General features: G+C 41.5%; 1 protein-coding gene across 1 annotated transcript in view; it reads left to right on the forward strand.

Annotated features, from left to right (window-relative positions):
- Positions 1-18500, forward strand: part of SLC49A4 (solute carrier family 49 member 4) — a 106975-nt gene that overhangs the window by 58469 nt on the left and 30006 nt on the right. The window contains exons 5-6 of the mRNA XM_083349873.1: positions 4907-5015; positions 6684-6751. Coding sequence (XP_083205999.1) covers positions 4907-5015; positions 6684-6751 — 177 coding nt within the window. The remainder of the gene's footprint in view (positions 1-4906; positions 5016-6683; positions 6752-18500) is intronic.

Consider the following 18500-nt stretch of genomic DNA (forward strand, 5'->3'; position numbering starts at 1 on the left):
GTGTGTGTGTGTGTTTGTGCGTGCATGTATGTATGTATGTGTGTGTGTATATGTACATACACACACACACACACATACAGTTGCAAGAAAAAGTATGTGAACCCTTTGGGATTACGTGGAGTTTTGCATGAATTGGCCATAAAATGCGCTCTAAACGTCATGTAAGTCACAACAATAGAAAAACACAGTCTGCTTAAAATAATACTACACAAACATTAGCTGTTGTCATGTTTTAATTGAACATAACATGTAAACATTCACAGTGCAGGGTGGAAAAAGTATGTGAACCCCTAGCCTAATGACTTCTCCAAGAGCTAATTGGAGCCAGGAGTGAGCCAACCTTGACTCCAATCAGTGTGATGATATTGGATGTGTTGCTGACAGCTGTCCTGCCCTTTAAAAACACACACCTGTTTTGGGTTTACTGGTCTCAAGAAGCACTGTCTGATGTGAACCATGCCTCGTAGAAAAGAGCTCTCAGAAGACCTACGATCAAGAATTGTTGACTTGCATGAAGCTGGAAAGGGTTACAAAAGTATCTCCAAAAGCCTTGATGTTCATGTGTCCACGGTAAGACAGACTGTCTACAAATGGAGAAAGTTTAGCACTGTTGCTACTCTCCCTAGGCGTGGTCGTCCTGTAAAAATGACTGCAAGAGCACAGCGCATAATGCTTAATGAGATAAAGAAGAATCCTAGAGTGTCAGCTAAAGACCTACAGAAATCTCTGGCACATGCTAACATTTTTGTTGACACATCTACAATAAGGAAAACATTAATTAAGAATGGAGTACATGGGAGGACACCACGGAGGAAGCCATTGCTGTCCAAAAAAAAATATTGCAGCACGTTTGAAGTTTGCAAAAGAGCACCTGGATGTTCCACAGCACTACTGGCAAAATATACTGTGGACAGATGAAACCAAAATTGAGTTGTTTGGGAAAAACACACAACACTATGTGTGGAGAAAAAAAGGCACAGCACACCAACATCAAAAACTCATCCCCACTGTAAAACATGGTGGAGGGAGCATCATGGTTTGGGGCTGCTTTGCTGCCTCAGGGCCTGGACGGATTGTTGTCATTGATGGGAAAATGAATTCCAGAGTTTATCAGGACATTTTGCAGGAAAACGTACGACCATCTGTCCGCCAACTGAAGCTCCGCAGAGAATGGGTGATGCAACAGGACAATGACCCAAAGCATACAAGTAATTCAACAAAACAATGGCTTCAACAGAACAGAATACGCCTTCTGGAGTGACCCAGTCAGAGTCCTGACCTCAACCTGATTGAAATGCTGTGGCATGACCTTAAGAGAGTGATTCACACCAGACATCCCAAGAATATTGCTACACTGAAACAGTTTTGTGAAGAGGAGTGGTCCAAAATTACTCCAGATTGTTGTGCAGGTCTGATCTGCAACTACAGGAAATGTTTGTTTGAGGTTATTGCTGCCAAAGGAGGGTCAACCAGTTATTAAGTCCAAAGGTTCACATACTTTTTCCACCCTGCACTGTGAATGTTTCCATCTTCTGTTCAATTCAAACATGACAACAGCTAATGTTTGTGTAGTATTATTTTAAGCAGACTGTGTTTTTCTATTGTTGTGACTTACATGATGTTTAGAGCGCATTTTATGGCCAATTCATGCAAAACTCCACGTAATCCCAAAGGGTTCACATACTTACACACACATATACGTATATACACACATACTGGAATTTAGGTATACTACCTTTTCAGGATTTAGCAGAACTGTGTATCCAATTCATCCAGTGAGAGATAAAGACTGGTTAGAGGTTGATCTAGTTTTGACTGGACAATGGTGTATGAAGTAATTAGATATAATTTTGTAGAACTGGCACAGTGGCACACAATCTTTACATGCCCTCCTCAAGTTCTTTTGCACTTTCTCATTCGTTGTAATGGGTGTGCTCCTGGAAGAGATGAACCAAAAATTCTGGATTGTACATCAGGCGTATGTTTTCCCAACAGGGCCACTCAAGAGATGAAGGTCATTTCAGTTGTCCAGCTAAAGCAACAGGCACCTTTGTTGGGCAGCAACCATATAAGAACGTCAGTGGAGGATGATCACTATAGTAACCATCACCAAGATATCATTTCATACTGCATAGAAGAATGGTAAACCACTCCTATACTTAACCAAGAAAAACACAAGGATAGATAGGATAAAGTGATTGATGATCAAAGCAGGATGATAGGCTGGCTCCTTTGGCTGGAGGGCTTTTAATACGCTATTCAGTGCTTTTTTTGTCATAGAATGCACCGGAACAGAGTTCTGGGACCTTTTTTCAATAGATCTTCAAAGTTTTAAAACTAACTTGAAAATTTGGTGTTTGGTCTATGTGGACTTGAATCGCCCTGTCGAGCGTAACAGGTTGGTGGCAAAATCATTACAACTGTGCATGCGGGCTGCTTGTGTGTCGAGTCCGATGCATGTGTACTTCGTCTGCGCTGGTTGGGATGGCGCTGCTTGGCTTGTGGCACTACTCGGCTTGTGATTGGTCGTGTGGTTGCACGCTGAGGGCTTACTGCGGGCGGCGACCGTTATGTCTTGTTATACAACTGATGTGTGTGGGTGTGAGTACAGTGATTGACTCTGTGCAAAAGGTAAATAATTTCTTTATTTTAAAAAATGGTTGGTGAATTGAAAATCTTTTTTTAATTTTTATTGTAAAAGTGTGACCCCAAATTTCAAAATGAAAAAAAAAACCTAATTACTTCTCAACCACCGGTCCTGCTGAGAACTGAATATATAATTTTTAAAATAAAAGATTAACAAGATTTGAGTTCTGGCACCTTTTTTCTTACAAAAAAAGCACTGACGCTATTGATGAATAGCTAAGGATCCTTTGGGGTATTAATGGGGTTTATAATATGGCTATCTTAAAGACTTTGGGATAACTAGTTGTGGATGTTGTGCATGAATAGAAAATCTGAAGTTGCAATAACTGATTTATAGTTATTTATTTATAGAACATAAGAACATGAAAAAGCTCAACACAATGAAAGGTGAAATGAAACCACTACATGTTAACATATTAGACAAGAGTGAATTGAAATGGTCTAAAAATGGACATTTTCAATCAGATTATATTGTTTGCTATTTGGGACACAAAGGCGTGGCATTTCTTTCATCAGAAGGATATAACAAATACAATATTTGGATACAGTGCAATCAATGATGAGATAATTTCCAATATGCTTCATTATGCTACAACTACTGATGTAGAAGAAAAGATATTTGATAAGTTTTATATGATCAAGTTCAGTTTGAAATATACAAAACATGGAAGTCAAAAAACATATTTGGACTGTTTGGCCTAGGAAATCGAAAATAACTTATCAATTTCTGCCAAACCAATTATCTTTTCATTGCTAACAGTCTTCCAATAACCAAAACAATGTCTGTATACATGAATATTGCCAGATGGAGTAGATGGAAATCAAATTTACTATATCATTAGATAAGGAGGCAGTAAAGACAAGGCCAGGGACTGACTATGCAACAAACTGCCCATGTGCGAGTTTCAAGTAAAGTGAAAGGTGAAGAAGAAAAAACCCTGCCAGTTTCCACAACACAATCTTGACCGCATATACAACACCATTTTCTAGCAAACATCAGGAACTATTTTGAAATCACTTGTTGAGATGAGCAGCTGTAGAAATTGAATATATATCCCCAGGATATTATCTACATATTTTTTCTTTCATATCCTTGTAGCATGATAAATATTGGCTCAGTTTATATATCAAATGGATGAAATATTTGTGGCTTATGAGTGTTTCATATAATGCTGATTTTCAAAATTTGCACCACATCCAAATACAGGGAAAAATAGGGTGTGGGGCTATTTTGTGCAACCATTAAAATTACATGTTGAGATCAGATTACTGAAGGAGAAGCATAGTTTATCTCTATGCAGTCTCTATAAATTTGTCCCCTCTATGTGGATATCTTACCCAGGCATTTCATAAGTTGCAATATAGTGTATCTTTGCCTGAAAGGCCACAGATATACACACAAATAACTATTTGCAACCTTAACTTGGATCCTGTAGGATAAGCCCCCTCCCAACAGTGTGTTTACAAGCTATGAATCTACAGGTGCTTCTTATTCTGGATTGTCCAGAATAAGAACAATTGAGGACCACATGGCAGCGCGATAGTATGGAAGTAGCAGGCAGGAGTGTATTTTTCATTTATTGTTCAGACTGATGCATACTTAAAGAACAGATATGTATGTCATATATAAACAGTAAATGAAACTGAAAAATGTTTGAATGCACAGCTTTTATCAATTATTGGACTGGTTCTCGTTGTTTCTACATGTGGTAGTATTCAGATAGTTCAGTAAAAAGCCAATGTAAATTCTTTCAACCATGAAACAGAACAGAAGCCGAACTCAAAGTATGAAAGAGAAACATATTTTACAAATCATATCTCTGAAATGTGGTTAATCCTTTTCAAACACGATGACTGAAAACCAGAGCCTGACAACAGCAACATTAAGTAAAACATCGAAATATTGTATTAATTGGTTTTGCCTCAGCAGATATACTTTAATTGTACACAGTCATGTTCCTGAAGTGAGCCAAAGATAATTTAGACTAAATTGCCAATTAGAATGCTGTATTATCCACATGTAGCCTCCAGGAAAAAATATATATATCACTCAGTGTTGCTAAAAAAGAACATTATTTAAATATGATTGCTGCATCATAACTCCAAATAAACTAAATAAAATTTCATCAACTGTAACTTTATGCTGCCCAATTTAGTGCCTGTTATGTCCTTGAGGATTCATAGGAGAAGGAAAATATTCCAATGAAATTTTATCTTAATGTTGAAAAACCTGTGGTTTTTTTTTTCTTTTAATTTCTAGCAATCCCCGGTTTTTGATGATTGCTCTGGCCTATGCAATACCAATGGGAGTTTTCTCAGGATGGTCTGGTGTTCTTGATTGGATATTAACGCCGGTTCACATCAGCCAAGTAGGTGCACTTTTGTGTATCTGTGTATGTCTGTGTCTGTGTTTTTTTATGGTTTGCTAACAAAAGATTGGTTTTGTGATTTAGAATTAAAATAACAAGCAGAATGATTGATCTTCTATGAAATTAAAAATGGCATTGTAGAACTTGAACTTAATTGAGCTGCTTCATATCTGAATATTCAACTTTGGGGAAAGCCTGAACCTTAATTTGTTGGCCTCCAGGAGAGAGATAGTAATTTCAGATTTCATTGCTAGCTCACAAATGTGAATTTGAAAAACCAAAGGTTTTTTATTAACATGAAGGCAAAGAACAAGAATAATTAGGGTGGCTTTATAGTTTGTTTCCTTAGAGGAATTCCACATAAAGTTTAGCTCAAGACTTTTTAATAAGCTATCCTCACATACAACTACTGTGTTTCTCCAAAAATAAGACCTATCCCAAAAATAAGCCCTAGCTTGATTTTTACATGTGCGCCTAATATATATCTTACCCCCCAAAATAAACCCTAGTTGACCCCACCCACTCCACCCCACTGTGGTTGCACAAGGTGGGGCGGGGAACACACATAAAAATCAAGCTATGGGGGATGCAGCTACCCCACACACCCTGCACCCCTTGCCTAACCCCGCAGCCATGCTTTTCACACCCTGACACCTGCCTTGCCTTGTGGCTGCAGCCCCATCCAGCAGCAGCCTGGGTGGCTACCGGCCCACTTCTGGTTACTGGCAGCAGGATACCACATGTCACATTGCACAGGATGCCATGTGATTCGTCACATCAGTGCTGCTGCATATGATGGTAGCACTGGCATGATGCACCATGTGGCGTCCTGCTGCCAGCAACCAGAAGACGTGGGGTAGCAGCGCATCAGGTGTCAGGGCATGGGAGGCCTGGCTGTGGTGGCAAAGGTATGGGGCGGCACTGTCATGACACATCACATGGCGTCCTGCAAGAGGCCACAGAAGAAATCAGGCGGCAGCCACACGGACACCTGCTGGATGAGGCTGTTGGTGCTGCCACTCCGAGGTGAGGGAGGTGTCAGGAAAAAAATAATACATCCCCTCAAAATAAGACCTAGTGCCTCTTTTGGAGACAAAAAAATATATTAAGACCGGGTCTTATTTTCAGGGAAACACATTAAACTAATCCTATTTAGTTCAAGTTCCTAGAGAGATATGAATAGATACTATATACTTCCTAATGTTTAATATTGAAACCAATTGGGAGTAGATCTTGAGGTGTCTGCAGGATCTGATGCTTTCATCAAATGGATGAAAACAGTCTGAAATGGAAGTTCTGCCCCTTTTGTATGTGAATGCAATGTCACAATGCACATATGAAAGGAATACACTCCTCCTTCCCCTTGTGGATGCCTCTGGTCAGACTGAAGTCAGCCTACAAAAAATACATCTCACATACCAAAGGTGCTAACTTGTATTTGCTTTCTCAAGAGGGTTTTGAGAAAGCAGTCTTGAGGGTCTTGAGAAAGAGTGTCTGCTTTCTTAGATGGCTTACAAAGAGATTAAGCAGATTATGCAATTGATAATAAGTCAGTCAATAGCCAAATAGAAACTTACTTTCAGGGCTGTACTCCAGAATTCTTATATACAAATAGCAAATATCAACCAAAAAGCAACATTATATTTCTTTATCTTATTTTTTTTCCAGGTGGATGCAGGTTGGATTGGATTTTGGTCCATTGTAGGCGGCTGTGTTGTTGGCATAGCACTAGCAAGGTAAGCTTTACTTTTTTCCTCTCTTATTTTTCTTTAGTGAAATTTTCTTTTAGTTATCCTAAAATAATACCTTCTGAAATCGTTTCCTCTCTTCCATGACAATTGTAAAAAAATTTTTCTATAGGTTAGAAATATATTCATCTTCTATCCAGAATAGTAATTTTGTCTGGTTTATCTTTTTTTTTAAAGTCCATGAATGCTGAAAATCCCATTTGTTCAGTCATCAAACTAAGCAGGGTGTATTATTGTGTTTGAAAACTACTCTCGGTCCACTCCATCCAAAGGTGGAAGAATACTTAGATGAAATAATGAAGGAACAATGGGTATTTTGCTCATGTTTTGCTTTCATCTCTTCCATCATAGTTGTGATTGATTCTTTGGGGAAATTGAATATTATGGGGTTGGTTTGAATGTTACGGTGAATTATTTAAACATCTTGTGAGAGTCTTGCTGTATTTCCATTACTGTAAACCACTGACTATATGTGAGTTGTGAACTTCTGAATATCACAACATCAAAGTGCTTAATACAAAAGATGTTTAGAGGATATTATAATGACTTGTTACAACTATCATTGTGTTCCCAAATTATATTAGCCATATAAATTGTTCAGCTTAATGAACTTTCATGCAGAAAGGAATTTATATACTTGATAGTCCAAATAATATATGATTACGATCAAATGATGAAATCATGGCTGAATAAACCACATATCCATAAGATGTAAATGCCCTCATGGAACTTTTTTCTGCATTTCAGAATAATAAGCCAGCTAGAAATGTTCATTTAACCATACCTTCTCTTTCCTTCCAAATCAGAAACTATGGATAATTATTCCAAACTGGCTATGATCGTAAACCAGTTTTAAACTATGGTTTAAATTTAGCTTGTGGATCTTATTTTATTTGGAAACTATTGGTTGTAGTTCCTGATCTGGATATAATGGGAAGTGGTGGTTAAATGTGGGTTTGCAGGTTCTCTTTCTTACCCAAAACTAAGTGAAATGGCAAAAAAAAGCTTATATGTGATTCAGTGTCAATCATATAAAGGTACAACTTAGCTTATGGGTAGCCAACTGCAGCCTGCTTTTTGCCACACAATGCTCTTTATAAACATAAGAGCTGGAAGCTGCCGCCATGGTTTTCCATCACACTTTAAAGCTGTGGTGTAAGTTTGAAAATGGGTATATCACAAAGAAAAAATTTAAAAACCCTCTCCTCTTTTTGACAAAAACAAGCCCTGCCTATGCTAGTTAAATTGGTCTTTCACATTTTATGTCCTCAGCTTCCCCTTTAATTTTATGTTCATGGCCACACAAACACAAAAATCATCCCCTACTTTTACATTCATTGTTTTAGAACTGAATATGATGAAACCTACAGAGCTGTAAAATTTTCCAGATCAGCATTTTGTAGCATGATATATTTATTTATTTATTTTATTTAGATTTATATACCGCCCTTTCCCAAAGGACTCAGGGCGGTTTACAGGGCATTTAAAAGAAAGTCAATACAAACGTTAAAACAAATTAAAAAAGATTAAATAAAACCCTGAGAAAAATAAAAACCCAGTTAAAATTAAAATTTTAAAAAAATTCTCAGCCTGGGCCAGAGAGCTCGAAGAGCCAGGTCTTCAGGTCCCGGCGGAATGAACGGAGGTTGGGGGCAGTCCTAAGCTCCGCAGGCAGCTGGTTCCACAGGGCAGGCACACCCACAGAGAAGGCCCTACCCCTGGGTGTTACCCGCCGGCAATCTTTAACCGGCGGCACCCTGAGGAGACCCTCCCTGTGGGAGCGCACTGGACGAAGGGAGCTTGATGCTGGCAGCAGGTGTTCCCTCAAATATCCCGGACCCTCGCCATTTAGGGCTTTATAGGTCATCACCAGCACCTTGAATATTTGTTGTATATCTGATAACACAGAACTAATTTTAAGTTCCTTGTAGTTTTTTGTATGTGTTTGTCTCTTTTTTTGAATGTGCCTTTCTTTTGAGATTATTTTCAGAAGTTTACCGAGGAACTATCTTTAGAAAGGCCTACTGTTTAAGCATCAAAACTAAACTAAATAAAAATAAAAATAAGTGATAACGTTTGGTATGCTAGGTACGCTGACTTGAGTTGACAAAAAAATAAAGGCAGAATAAATCAAATAAATACTTTTTAAGTATTTCATTTTCTTGTGCTTTTAATAACGTTGGTACCTTACATCTTTGTTTTGATTCTTGCTTTTCCATCCTTTTTCATCAAACTTTGATCAGATTTTTTTCTTCAGATTGATACACTTTCAAACTATGATTCAATATTTATTTTGTTATTGTAATAGTTTACAGTTTTAAGCCATTTGCACATTCTTTTCTGTTGGAACATGAAACAGGAATATTATAAATAAATTAAGTGTAAACATGTGATTCCAATGAATTGATTTATTCCAATGAATTGAGTTGACTTGATGGCTTTTATATTGTTTACAGTGGCATAATTGTAAAGTGCCTCATTATATCATATGGTTAACATAATATTTCCTAGGCTATAATTCTTGTTATTCTGCACAATTATCCTCTATCAAGGCTTTTTCCCTATCTCTGTGTCAATAAAACTCCTTTAAGATCTATGGTATGAAAAACTCACACAATCCTCTAATTTCATGTGACCCTGAGCCTAATTTCCAAAGCCTTCTTAAAGTTCACATCAATTTCAAGAGCTATTTGTCTGTTCTCTGGGGTCTTCTGTATGTAAGAAAGAGAAGAGCTTGTTGGAAGAGAAAGAACTTTTAATAGTGAAAATGAGGAGTTAAAGAAAGATTTATATGCCTCTTCACCATCTTAGCTCCTCCATGTTAAAAAAAAAAACAAGGTAGGGAAATTGTGCAGATCATGGTTTGTAGAATGCTTTCCAGATCTATTATCAGGACTGGCCATAGGAAGCGCCTCAGTTTTCTTTTATGTAGCAAACTTAAATGTGTGTGTGTTTTTGTGTGTGTGTGTGTGTGTGTGTGTGTGTGTGTGTGTGAGAGAGAGAGAGAGAGAGAGAGAGAGAGAGATATTCCACTTTTCCTCTACTTTTCTGTGTATATGTGCACTTTCAATGCGCCGGGTGAGTCCTTATGCACCGCTCTGTGTCAGAGACCAGAAGAAGGAAGGGAGAAAGAACTTTGCATAGAACAGTCAGCAATAGTCAGGGATGATACTGCTAACATGTCGGGAAGGATTTTATTCTGGATTGTTTTTCTCTTCAGCCCCAAGCTGAATATGACTGATTTTCAGACTCAGTCTTTTTTTTGGCTAGCTTTTTCTAGCCTCACCAAGTTAGGTCCCATTGGGTTGTTTTTTCGAAGAGTTGTCCTGTTGATGGATAGCTAGAGGGAGTTTTGAATTCCTTTATATAACAGTGAAGGAATAACAGTGGCATTTTCAAAAAAAAGAGGCACTGCTTGCTTCAGTCGTGGCCTCTGTTGGCCTGAAGCCTTGAATAATGCTTGAAAAATGGTTGCTTTCAACATTTTTAAAAACCTGTTTAAATGCATTTGCCTGTATTAAAATTAAAAGCATTATCGTGTTCATTCCTGGTGCTATATACTGTAGCAATAATTGCAGCATAGGATTGTTTAGAAGTTTTGTGTTTAAGGTTGGCTGGGAGTTGCTAGTCTTAGTTTATGGATTAGTAATCTTACTGAAGTAATCAAAATACATTACAGAGAAACATAAACATGATGTCAGATTTGGTGTAAACTCCCCAGATGTGCAGAAAAACTGCACAGTTGCCATATCCTATTTTTTTTAAAGGTGGCCTTATTCCAACTGTACTCTGTTGTCTGTATGTAGGTGTGGATTTACTATAAAAAATTAAACAGGAAAGGAGATGCAAGATTGCTAGGAATAGTTGTAACTGCATAGTTTCTTCTTTGCTGAAATAAGGTATTTCTGACAAAATGTAGGTAAATATTTGAAGATTTCCATTTTACAGGCTATCTATTTCATTGTTCTGTATAGATTATATTCACTTGAATGCCTCAGTATCTGTGGTTTCTGTTTTTGCAGGGGTTTTCAAGATGTAACAAGGATTGAGTTTACAGTACACTGAGTCTCAATCCCTCATGCTTTTCCTCCTTCACATGCAAACAAGGAAAACTGGAATTTTAAAGCATTTGATTATGGTTTTAACAACTTGCAGATATCTTTAAACCGTGGAGTCAAGATAATCCATATCATTGAAATATGTGGATCTTTCTTCTATCAAAATAAAACTAGTATAGTTGGCTGTTGGATATAACTAACAGAGTTGGGTGGTATACTTTAAAAAACAACAACAACAACCAGTTTCCTTATTTTACTTCTTTCAGTGTTAAGATTGCAGTGCTATACTTGAACATATAAATACCTAAAAAATAGAGTTGCTTATTGAGACTTGCTAAATGAGATATCTGGTTGTTAAAGATCAGAGCTCTCTGATAAAACACTCTCAAGGAAATGAAAGTAAGGGCACAGAATTACAACTATAAATATGCGGAGCCTCTTATCGCTTTAAGTCAGCAAAGTTTTGTATCACATTGATTTTTCTTCTACCCCATTATGGGATCTTTTATACAAAGGATAGTTCTTTCTCTTGCTGGTATAATATAATGGGTGGCCATTCTTCTTTAGCTTTATAATGATTCCTCTGCAGGTTTGCCAACAGAGTTTTATGTAAATTTTGACCTTTTGAGAGAAATTAATTACTCAAACATGTAGCTCAATTTTAGTAGCAGACTATCCTTTTAATGTCTTTTTATCTGCTAACAAATGGTTTCTGATTCTGTAGCAATGCATACATTTTTGTTGACTCCAGCACTTCAAACTTTTTGTGCTTTTAATAAAAAGCTAACAGCCACTTGCCAAATGCCTCTTTCTGACTGAAAAAATTACAGAACCTTCAAGCATAGAAATTTGAATGCAAAAAGAGTAGCGATTTATCGCTTTTGATGAATAACTCCCTTTCCTTAGACCTATTCAGCAATTTATCTGTATAAAATTAAATCAGTGTCTTTCCTGACTATCATCTGCTGAAAGTTGTAATTAGGAAAATTAGGTAATGATTTTTGTCAGCTCCGACAAGCTCATGGATTTCTGTGATGGTCCTGTGACTTGAAGGCATCTTGGTATATTTTCTAATAATGTAAGTGTGGAAGTTTTGTTTTGTTTTGTTCCACTAGTTTCTAATTTGCTTAGTAGCTCTGGAATTTCCTCTTACAACTCTAGTGGAGATTTATTCCAACCTACACTGGTAACTCAGTCCCAATCCTTCCACCACCCATTGTAATAAATTGCAATATAATTTCACTCACCCGGTGAGCATTATTTACTGGCTAAATGCAATCTATAAAGGACACTGCATTTAAACCTCTTTCCAGTTGGATGCTGCTGAAGCTATCATTTGGATGTCAAGCAATCTCTGCATCTAATAGAAACGTTTGTGCCTGTGGTACAAAATTATGCCTGTCAAAGGAAAGCACAGTTGGAAAATGAGCTCTCAAATTTCATTATTTTGTTACCAGTGGTATATATGGTGCCTTCCTCCACATGAGATTTATGCCACTCTCCTAACACCAGACCAGAAATTTGAGATAATTTATATGGCATGTTTATGATTGAAGAGCCTTAGATATTTTAGGTGGCTGGTGAGTATTGTATGCCTTTCTGAGTCACTACGGAACAAAGCTAATTTGGGTTGGGGAAGGAAAAAGAAAAAAGAAACTTTGGAAAGCGACACCCATTTTTTTTTAACTTAAATTGCACAGCATTACAAAGCAACCTGATTCAATCTTTTCTCCCCTTGGCATTTTTCTTGTTCTATTTCGTAGTGGCCAGAATTATTTTTCAAGTTTTGTCCTTCATGGCTCAACATTTCCTTCAATATTAAACTACAGCAAAGTCAAAATGCAGCAACTTTGCAACATAGGGTGATATCTATAGCAATGAGGAGAGAAGCTTACAGATTTAATTAAATGGTGAACTAAAAGATGCATACAAAGTGACGTTTTTAGTTCATGAGATACTGGTCCAAATTGAAGGGGTGACAGCAATATGCTCCTTGGTGTCCTGTAGTAGGAATTCAACTGCTTTCTCAGTGGAAGCTCAAGGTCAAGGGCTACATTGCAATTTGTGGGAAAGAAAAAAAGGAGGGGAAGAAATGAACAGCAGAGGTGATAAAGTGTGCGAGTGGAGAATAAATTAGAACGAGTTTTTCTGAATGTTAGTTGCCAGATAGAGAAAAAGAGCAGAATGCTGTTTCTTAGGGCATATTATTAGCCTCGGTTGGAATCCAAGACTTGGTCTGAAATGGCAATTATTAACGTCAACATTGCTTGATAATTAAGGAAGTATTTCTCTGTATGTAATATTTACAAGAAGACATTGACTTTACACATACAGATAGGAAATCTTACAACATGTAAAATAATAGAAGAAGCCACAATATAAAAAGTGAAAGACCACATCAAAAATAAAGTGAAAGAGAGATGAGTAGGGATGGAACAATGAATAAACAGTCTTGAATGGATTGTGATACAGTAATTCAAAGTGACTTTCTCCAAATTTGTGTGCTTAAATGGGGTATTCTCCTCCCCCACCCTCCGCCCCAATAGCAGATAGGGCTGAGAGAGATTCACTGGGCTTACATATCACCCAGTGTATACAACTTGCTAATATGACACTAAGAGACTTAAAATGTGTAAAATTAAAGTGTCCATAAAAAATCAATACAAACAATTCATTATAATGCAAGCTGGTAAATTAATGTCCTTCAGCTGCGAGACTGATAGAATTTTGTCAAGAGAATACGATGGTCATAGCAAACACTCTTTTCCAACAACCCAAGAGACGGCTTTACACATGGACATCACCAGACGGTCAACACAGAAATCAGATTGACTATATGCTCTGCAGCCAAAGATGGAGAAGCTCTATAGGGGTGTCAAACTCAATTTCATTGAGGGCCACATCAGCATTGCAGTTGCCCTTAGAGGGCCGGGTGGGTATGACCTGGGTGGGCATGGCCTACTGGGTGGGCGTGGCTAGAGTGCGTATGGCCTACTGGGTGGGCGTGGCCAGCTCTACATCGTTCGCATCAAGGGTGCCTGTGGGGGCCTGGGCAGGAGTGGGACAGATCTGAGGGTCTCTGGCAGAAGGAGGGTCTCTGGGCCAGGGCCAAGGCAGCGGGGGCCGTTCCCTCACTGTTTCCAGGATGGCTTCGCGGGCCGCATGAAACCACTTCGCGGGCCGGATCCGGCCCCTGGACCTTGTGTTTGACATGTCTGCTCTATACAGTCAGTAAAAACAAGACCAGGAGCTGACTGTGGCTCAGACCATGAGCTTCTTGTTGCAAAGTTTAGGCTTAAATTAAAGAAAGTAGGGAAAAGCGCTAGGCCAGTCAGGTATGAATTAAATCATATCCCTGTTGAATATACAGTAGAGGTGACAAATAGATTTAAGGAATTAGATCTGATAGACAGAGTGCCTGAAGAACTATGGACAGAGGTTCGCAACATTGTACAAGAGGTAGCAACCAAAACCATCCCAAAGAAAAAGAAATGCAAGAAAGCAAAATGGCTGTCTGAGGAAGCTTTGCAAATAGCTGAGGAAAGGAGGGAAGCGAAAGGCAAGGGAGAAAAAGAAAGATATGCCCAATTAAATGCAGAATTCCAAAGAATAGCTAGAAGAGATAAGAATGCCTTCTTAAATGAACAATGCAAAGAAATAGAAGAAAACAATAGAATAGGGAAGACCAGAGATCTCTTCAAGAAAATTGGAGAGATGAAGGGAACGTTTCATGCAAAAATGGGCATGACAAAGGACCAAAATGGCAGGGACCTAACAGAGGCAGAAGAGATTAAGAAGAGGTGGCAAAATTACACAGAAGAACTATACAAGAATGAGCTTAACGTCCCTGATAATCACAATGAGGTGGTCACTGACCTCGAGCCAGACATCCTAGAATGTGAAGTGAAGTGGGCCTTAGAAAAGCTGAGCAACAACAAAGCTAGTGGAGGTGACAGTATTCCAGCTGAGCTATTCAAAATCTTAAAAGACGATGCAGTAAAAGTGCTACACTCAATTTGCCAGCAAATTTGGAAAACTCAACAGTGGCCACAGGATTGGAAAAGATCAGTTTACATTCCAATTCCAAAGAAAGGCAGTGCCAAAGAATGTTCAAACTATCACACCATTGCACTCATTTCTCTTGCTAGTAAAGTTATGCTTAAAATTCTACAAGCTAGACTCCAGCAGTATGTGGATCGAGAACTACCAGAAGTACAGGCAGGATTTCAAAGAGGCAGAGGAACTAGAGATCAAATTGCTAACATACGCTGGATCATGGAGAAAGCTAGAGAGTTCCAGAAAAACATCTACTTCTGCTTCATTGACTATGCTAAAGCCTTTGATTGTGTGGTTCATAACAAACTGTGGCAAGTCCTTAAAGAGATGGGCATACCAGACCATCTTATTTGTCTCTTGAGAAATCTATATGCGGGCCAAGAAGCAACAGTGAGAACTGGACACGGAACCACTGATTGTTTCAAAATTGGGAAAGGAGTCCGGCAAGGCTGTATACTGTCGCCTTGCCTATTTAACTTATATGCAGAGCACATCATGAGAAAGGCAGGGCTAGATGAATCAAAAGTTGGAATTAAGATTGCCGGAAGAAACATCAACAACCTAAGATATGCAGATGATACCACTCTAATGGCAGAAAGTGAAGAAGAACTAAAGAGCCTGTTGTTGTGGGTGAAGAAGGAGAGTGCAAAAGTTGGGTTGAAACTAAACATTAAGAAAACCAAGATCATGGCATCCGGCCCTCTCAATTCCTGGCAAATAGATGGGGAAGAAATGGAGGTAGTGACAGATTTTATTTTCCTGGGCTCCAAGATCACTGCAGATGGGGACTGTAGCCAAGAAATTAAAAGACGCTTGCTCCTTGGGAGGAAAGCCATGTCAAATCTAGACAGCACACTAAAAAGCAGAGACATCACCCTGTCAACAAAAGTGCGTATAGTCAAGGCTATGGTCTTCCCAGTTGCAATGTATGGTAGTGAAAGCTGGACCATAAGAAAGGCTGAGCGCCAAAGAATTGAAGCCTTTGAACTATGGTGCTGGAGAAGACTCCTGCGAGTTCGTTGGACTTCAAGGCGATCAAACCGGTCAGTCCTAGAGGAGATCAACCCTGACTGCTCTTTAGAAGGCCAGATCCTGAAGCTAAAACTCAAATACTTTGGCCACCTAATGAGAAGGAAGGACTCACTGGAGAAGAGCCTAATGCTGGGAAAGATTGTGGGCAATAGAAGAAGGGGACGACAGAGAATGAGGTGGCTGGATGGAGTCACTGAAGCAGTAGGCGTGAGCCTAGATGGACTCCAGAAGATGATAGAGGACAGGAAGGCCTGGAGGAACATTGTCCATAGGGTCGCGATGGGTCGGACACGACTTCGCAACTAACAACAACAACAAGCTGCGAGACTCAAAGTTCCTATGCCCTCCAAGTGGCACAAAGTCAGAAGGCTGTCCCTTTTCACTTCAGGAAATGTTAACTTGGTGGGTCTAGCCACTTTCTGCAACTATATGAAGAAGGGACTTTATAAACATTGGACAAATAAAGCCTGATCATCTTTATGCTTTAAGGGTATGATGAAAGAGTGTTTGGAAGACAGAATATGAACACAATGAAAGTTGATCTGGGCTACTACTGCACTAGAAAGGATTGCTGGGGGCCATGGGTTGAAGTAACATAACATTAAAGGGTCCTGACCCCTTTTGTTTAAGGACCCAAAACCTGAACTAGCCTTCAAAAATATTTTTTGGGCTTCTCTATACTCATCCACAATATGAGGCTGCAGTGTGCTTTAAGTTTATGGAACAATCTGATGAACAATAAATCACAAGTATATTATACTTGTCAAGCCCCGCCGGTCCGCCGCCCGCTCGGGCCTCGACACTGCCACCGGCAAGTCCCGAAACCTGCTGTGCTGGGCGTGGCTCCGCCCGAACACCACGGAGCGCGCCGCGGCTCCGCCGAACAGCTGGCCGGCGCCCAGCTGATCGGTGCGCTCCCTCCGGAACGGCGGCAGTCCCCCTCCAAAGCCTCAGAACCTTCCGGACTGGGCGGGGCGTCGCCCGAGCGCCGTGAGGCGCGCCAAGGCCCCGCCGGCAAGCTGGACGCCGATGGGATGGGCGTGGCGTCGCCCAAACACCACGGAGCGCGCCGCGGAGCCGCCGAACAGCTGGCCGGCGCCCGGTTGATCAACGCACCCCCTCCGGACCGTCAGCTTCGTCGGGTCCCGGGCGTTCGGTCGATGGGCGTGGCCTCGCCCGACTCCCGCAGGATGCGTCGCAGCCCCGCCGCACAGCTGGCCGGTGCCCAGCTGATCGGCGCATCTGTCTCACCTCGGCGGCAAGACTCTGGCTCGCAGGGGGTGTCCGGGCAGGAACAGACTGGGGGCAACGCGGGACCGAACGGACCGGCAGAGCCGCCCCAACAAAACGTGGAGGGGGGCGTGGCTATGCCCATGTTGCCACTCTCTTTCCCTGAGCGTCTGGAAGGACTGGGGGGGAAGCTCGCAGCCGCAACGCCGGCACGGACCGGGGCGCACGAGGGAGGCTTGCCGGGAAGGGGGCTTGGCGGGCCGCAGCGGTGCACACGGTGGGTGGTGGCTATGCAAGGTGATGGGTGGGGCATTTATGGGGAAGTGGGCGGAGGCTGGTTTGCTTTGAAGGGGTGGGGTCAGGGCGTGGTAACCTGATAAAAGAGCGTTGAGGCTGGATGCCTCAACGCTGACTTTACCGCGGTTTGCTTTGGAGAAGAATAAACCTTGTTACTCGTTCCTCTCGAAGTGCTTTCGTTTTCTGGCAGAGGACGATTTGACAGTAAGTCAGCGTTGTTCTAGGATACCTACTGCTGTTACCCACGCTTTGGGCATGGCAGAGGATCCATCGGGGCTTGATCTGGCAGCCGATGAGGAAGGGGCTGTCGGGGCTGCTGTTGCACCTCCCCCTGATCCTGGCGAGCCGGAGGGGCCAGCAGTGCGGCCGAAGACCAAGGGGGTTATAGCCTCGGCTGAAGCCGGTGACAATTGGGAGGTAGGGTCTCTGGCTCAAAGCGGGGGAGGGTGGCAAAGCCCTTCCTTGGAGCATTGGGACCAAGACCGTGGTGAGGGCCGTCCACGGGCTGGTGTGTCGGCTTGGAGGGAACGGCGGTTGACGGAGGAGGAAGGCGAGGAGTGGAGCTACTCTACGGCCCCAGGGGCCTACACGATGGACGTGCTGCGGGACCGTTTTGGGGAGTTCGGCCTCCAGGACACTGCACCTTGGTCACCCGCGGGACCGGCTCAGGAGTCGTGGCGGTGGTCACTACAGAGGCTGACACCCGGCCAGGCGGGCCAGCCCAGTTCCCGCCTGGCAGGCCCAAGGTTCCGGGGCCCGCCAACACGGCTGACGGAGACGGGAGCTGTTCAGGCCGAACGACAACGCCCCGGGGTGTCAGACCAGGCAGAGGCCACCAGGTGGGCAACAACGGCCGGGGCTTCTGCCCGGCCATGGAGCGGGCGGCACCAAGCGCCAGGTACAAGGGGACCCAGGGCCCAGGGGGGGCCCTGGGGCCCGGGGGTGTTCTGGGGCCCTCCACCACTGCCGGTTACGTACGACGGCCACCCTGACCAGCTTGCCATGTTCCTAAGCCACACCATTCACCACCTGGACCAGTACGGTGCAGCCTATACTTCCCAATG

This window comes from Vipera ursinii, assembly GCF_947247035.1.
Source record: "Vipera ursinii genome assembly, chromosome: 1".
NCBI classification, from domain to species: domain Eukaryota; kingdom Metazoa; phylum Chordata; class Lepidosauria; order Squamata; family Viperidae; genus Vipera; species Vipera ursinii.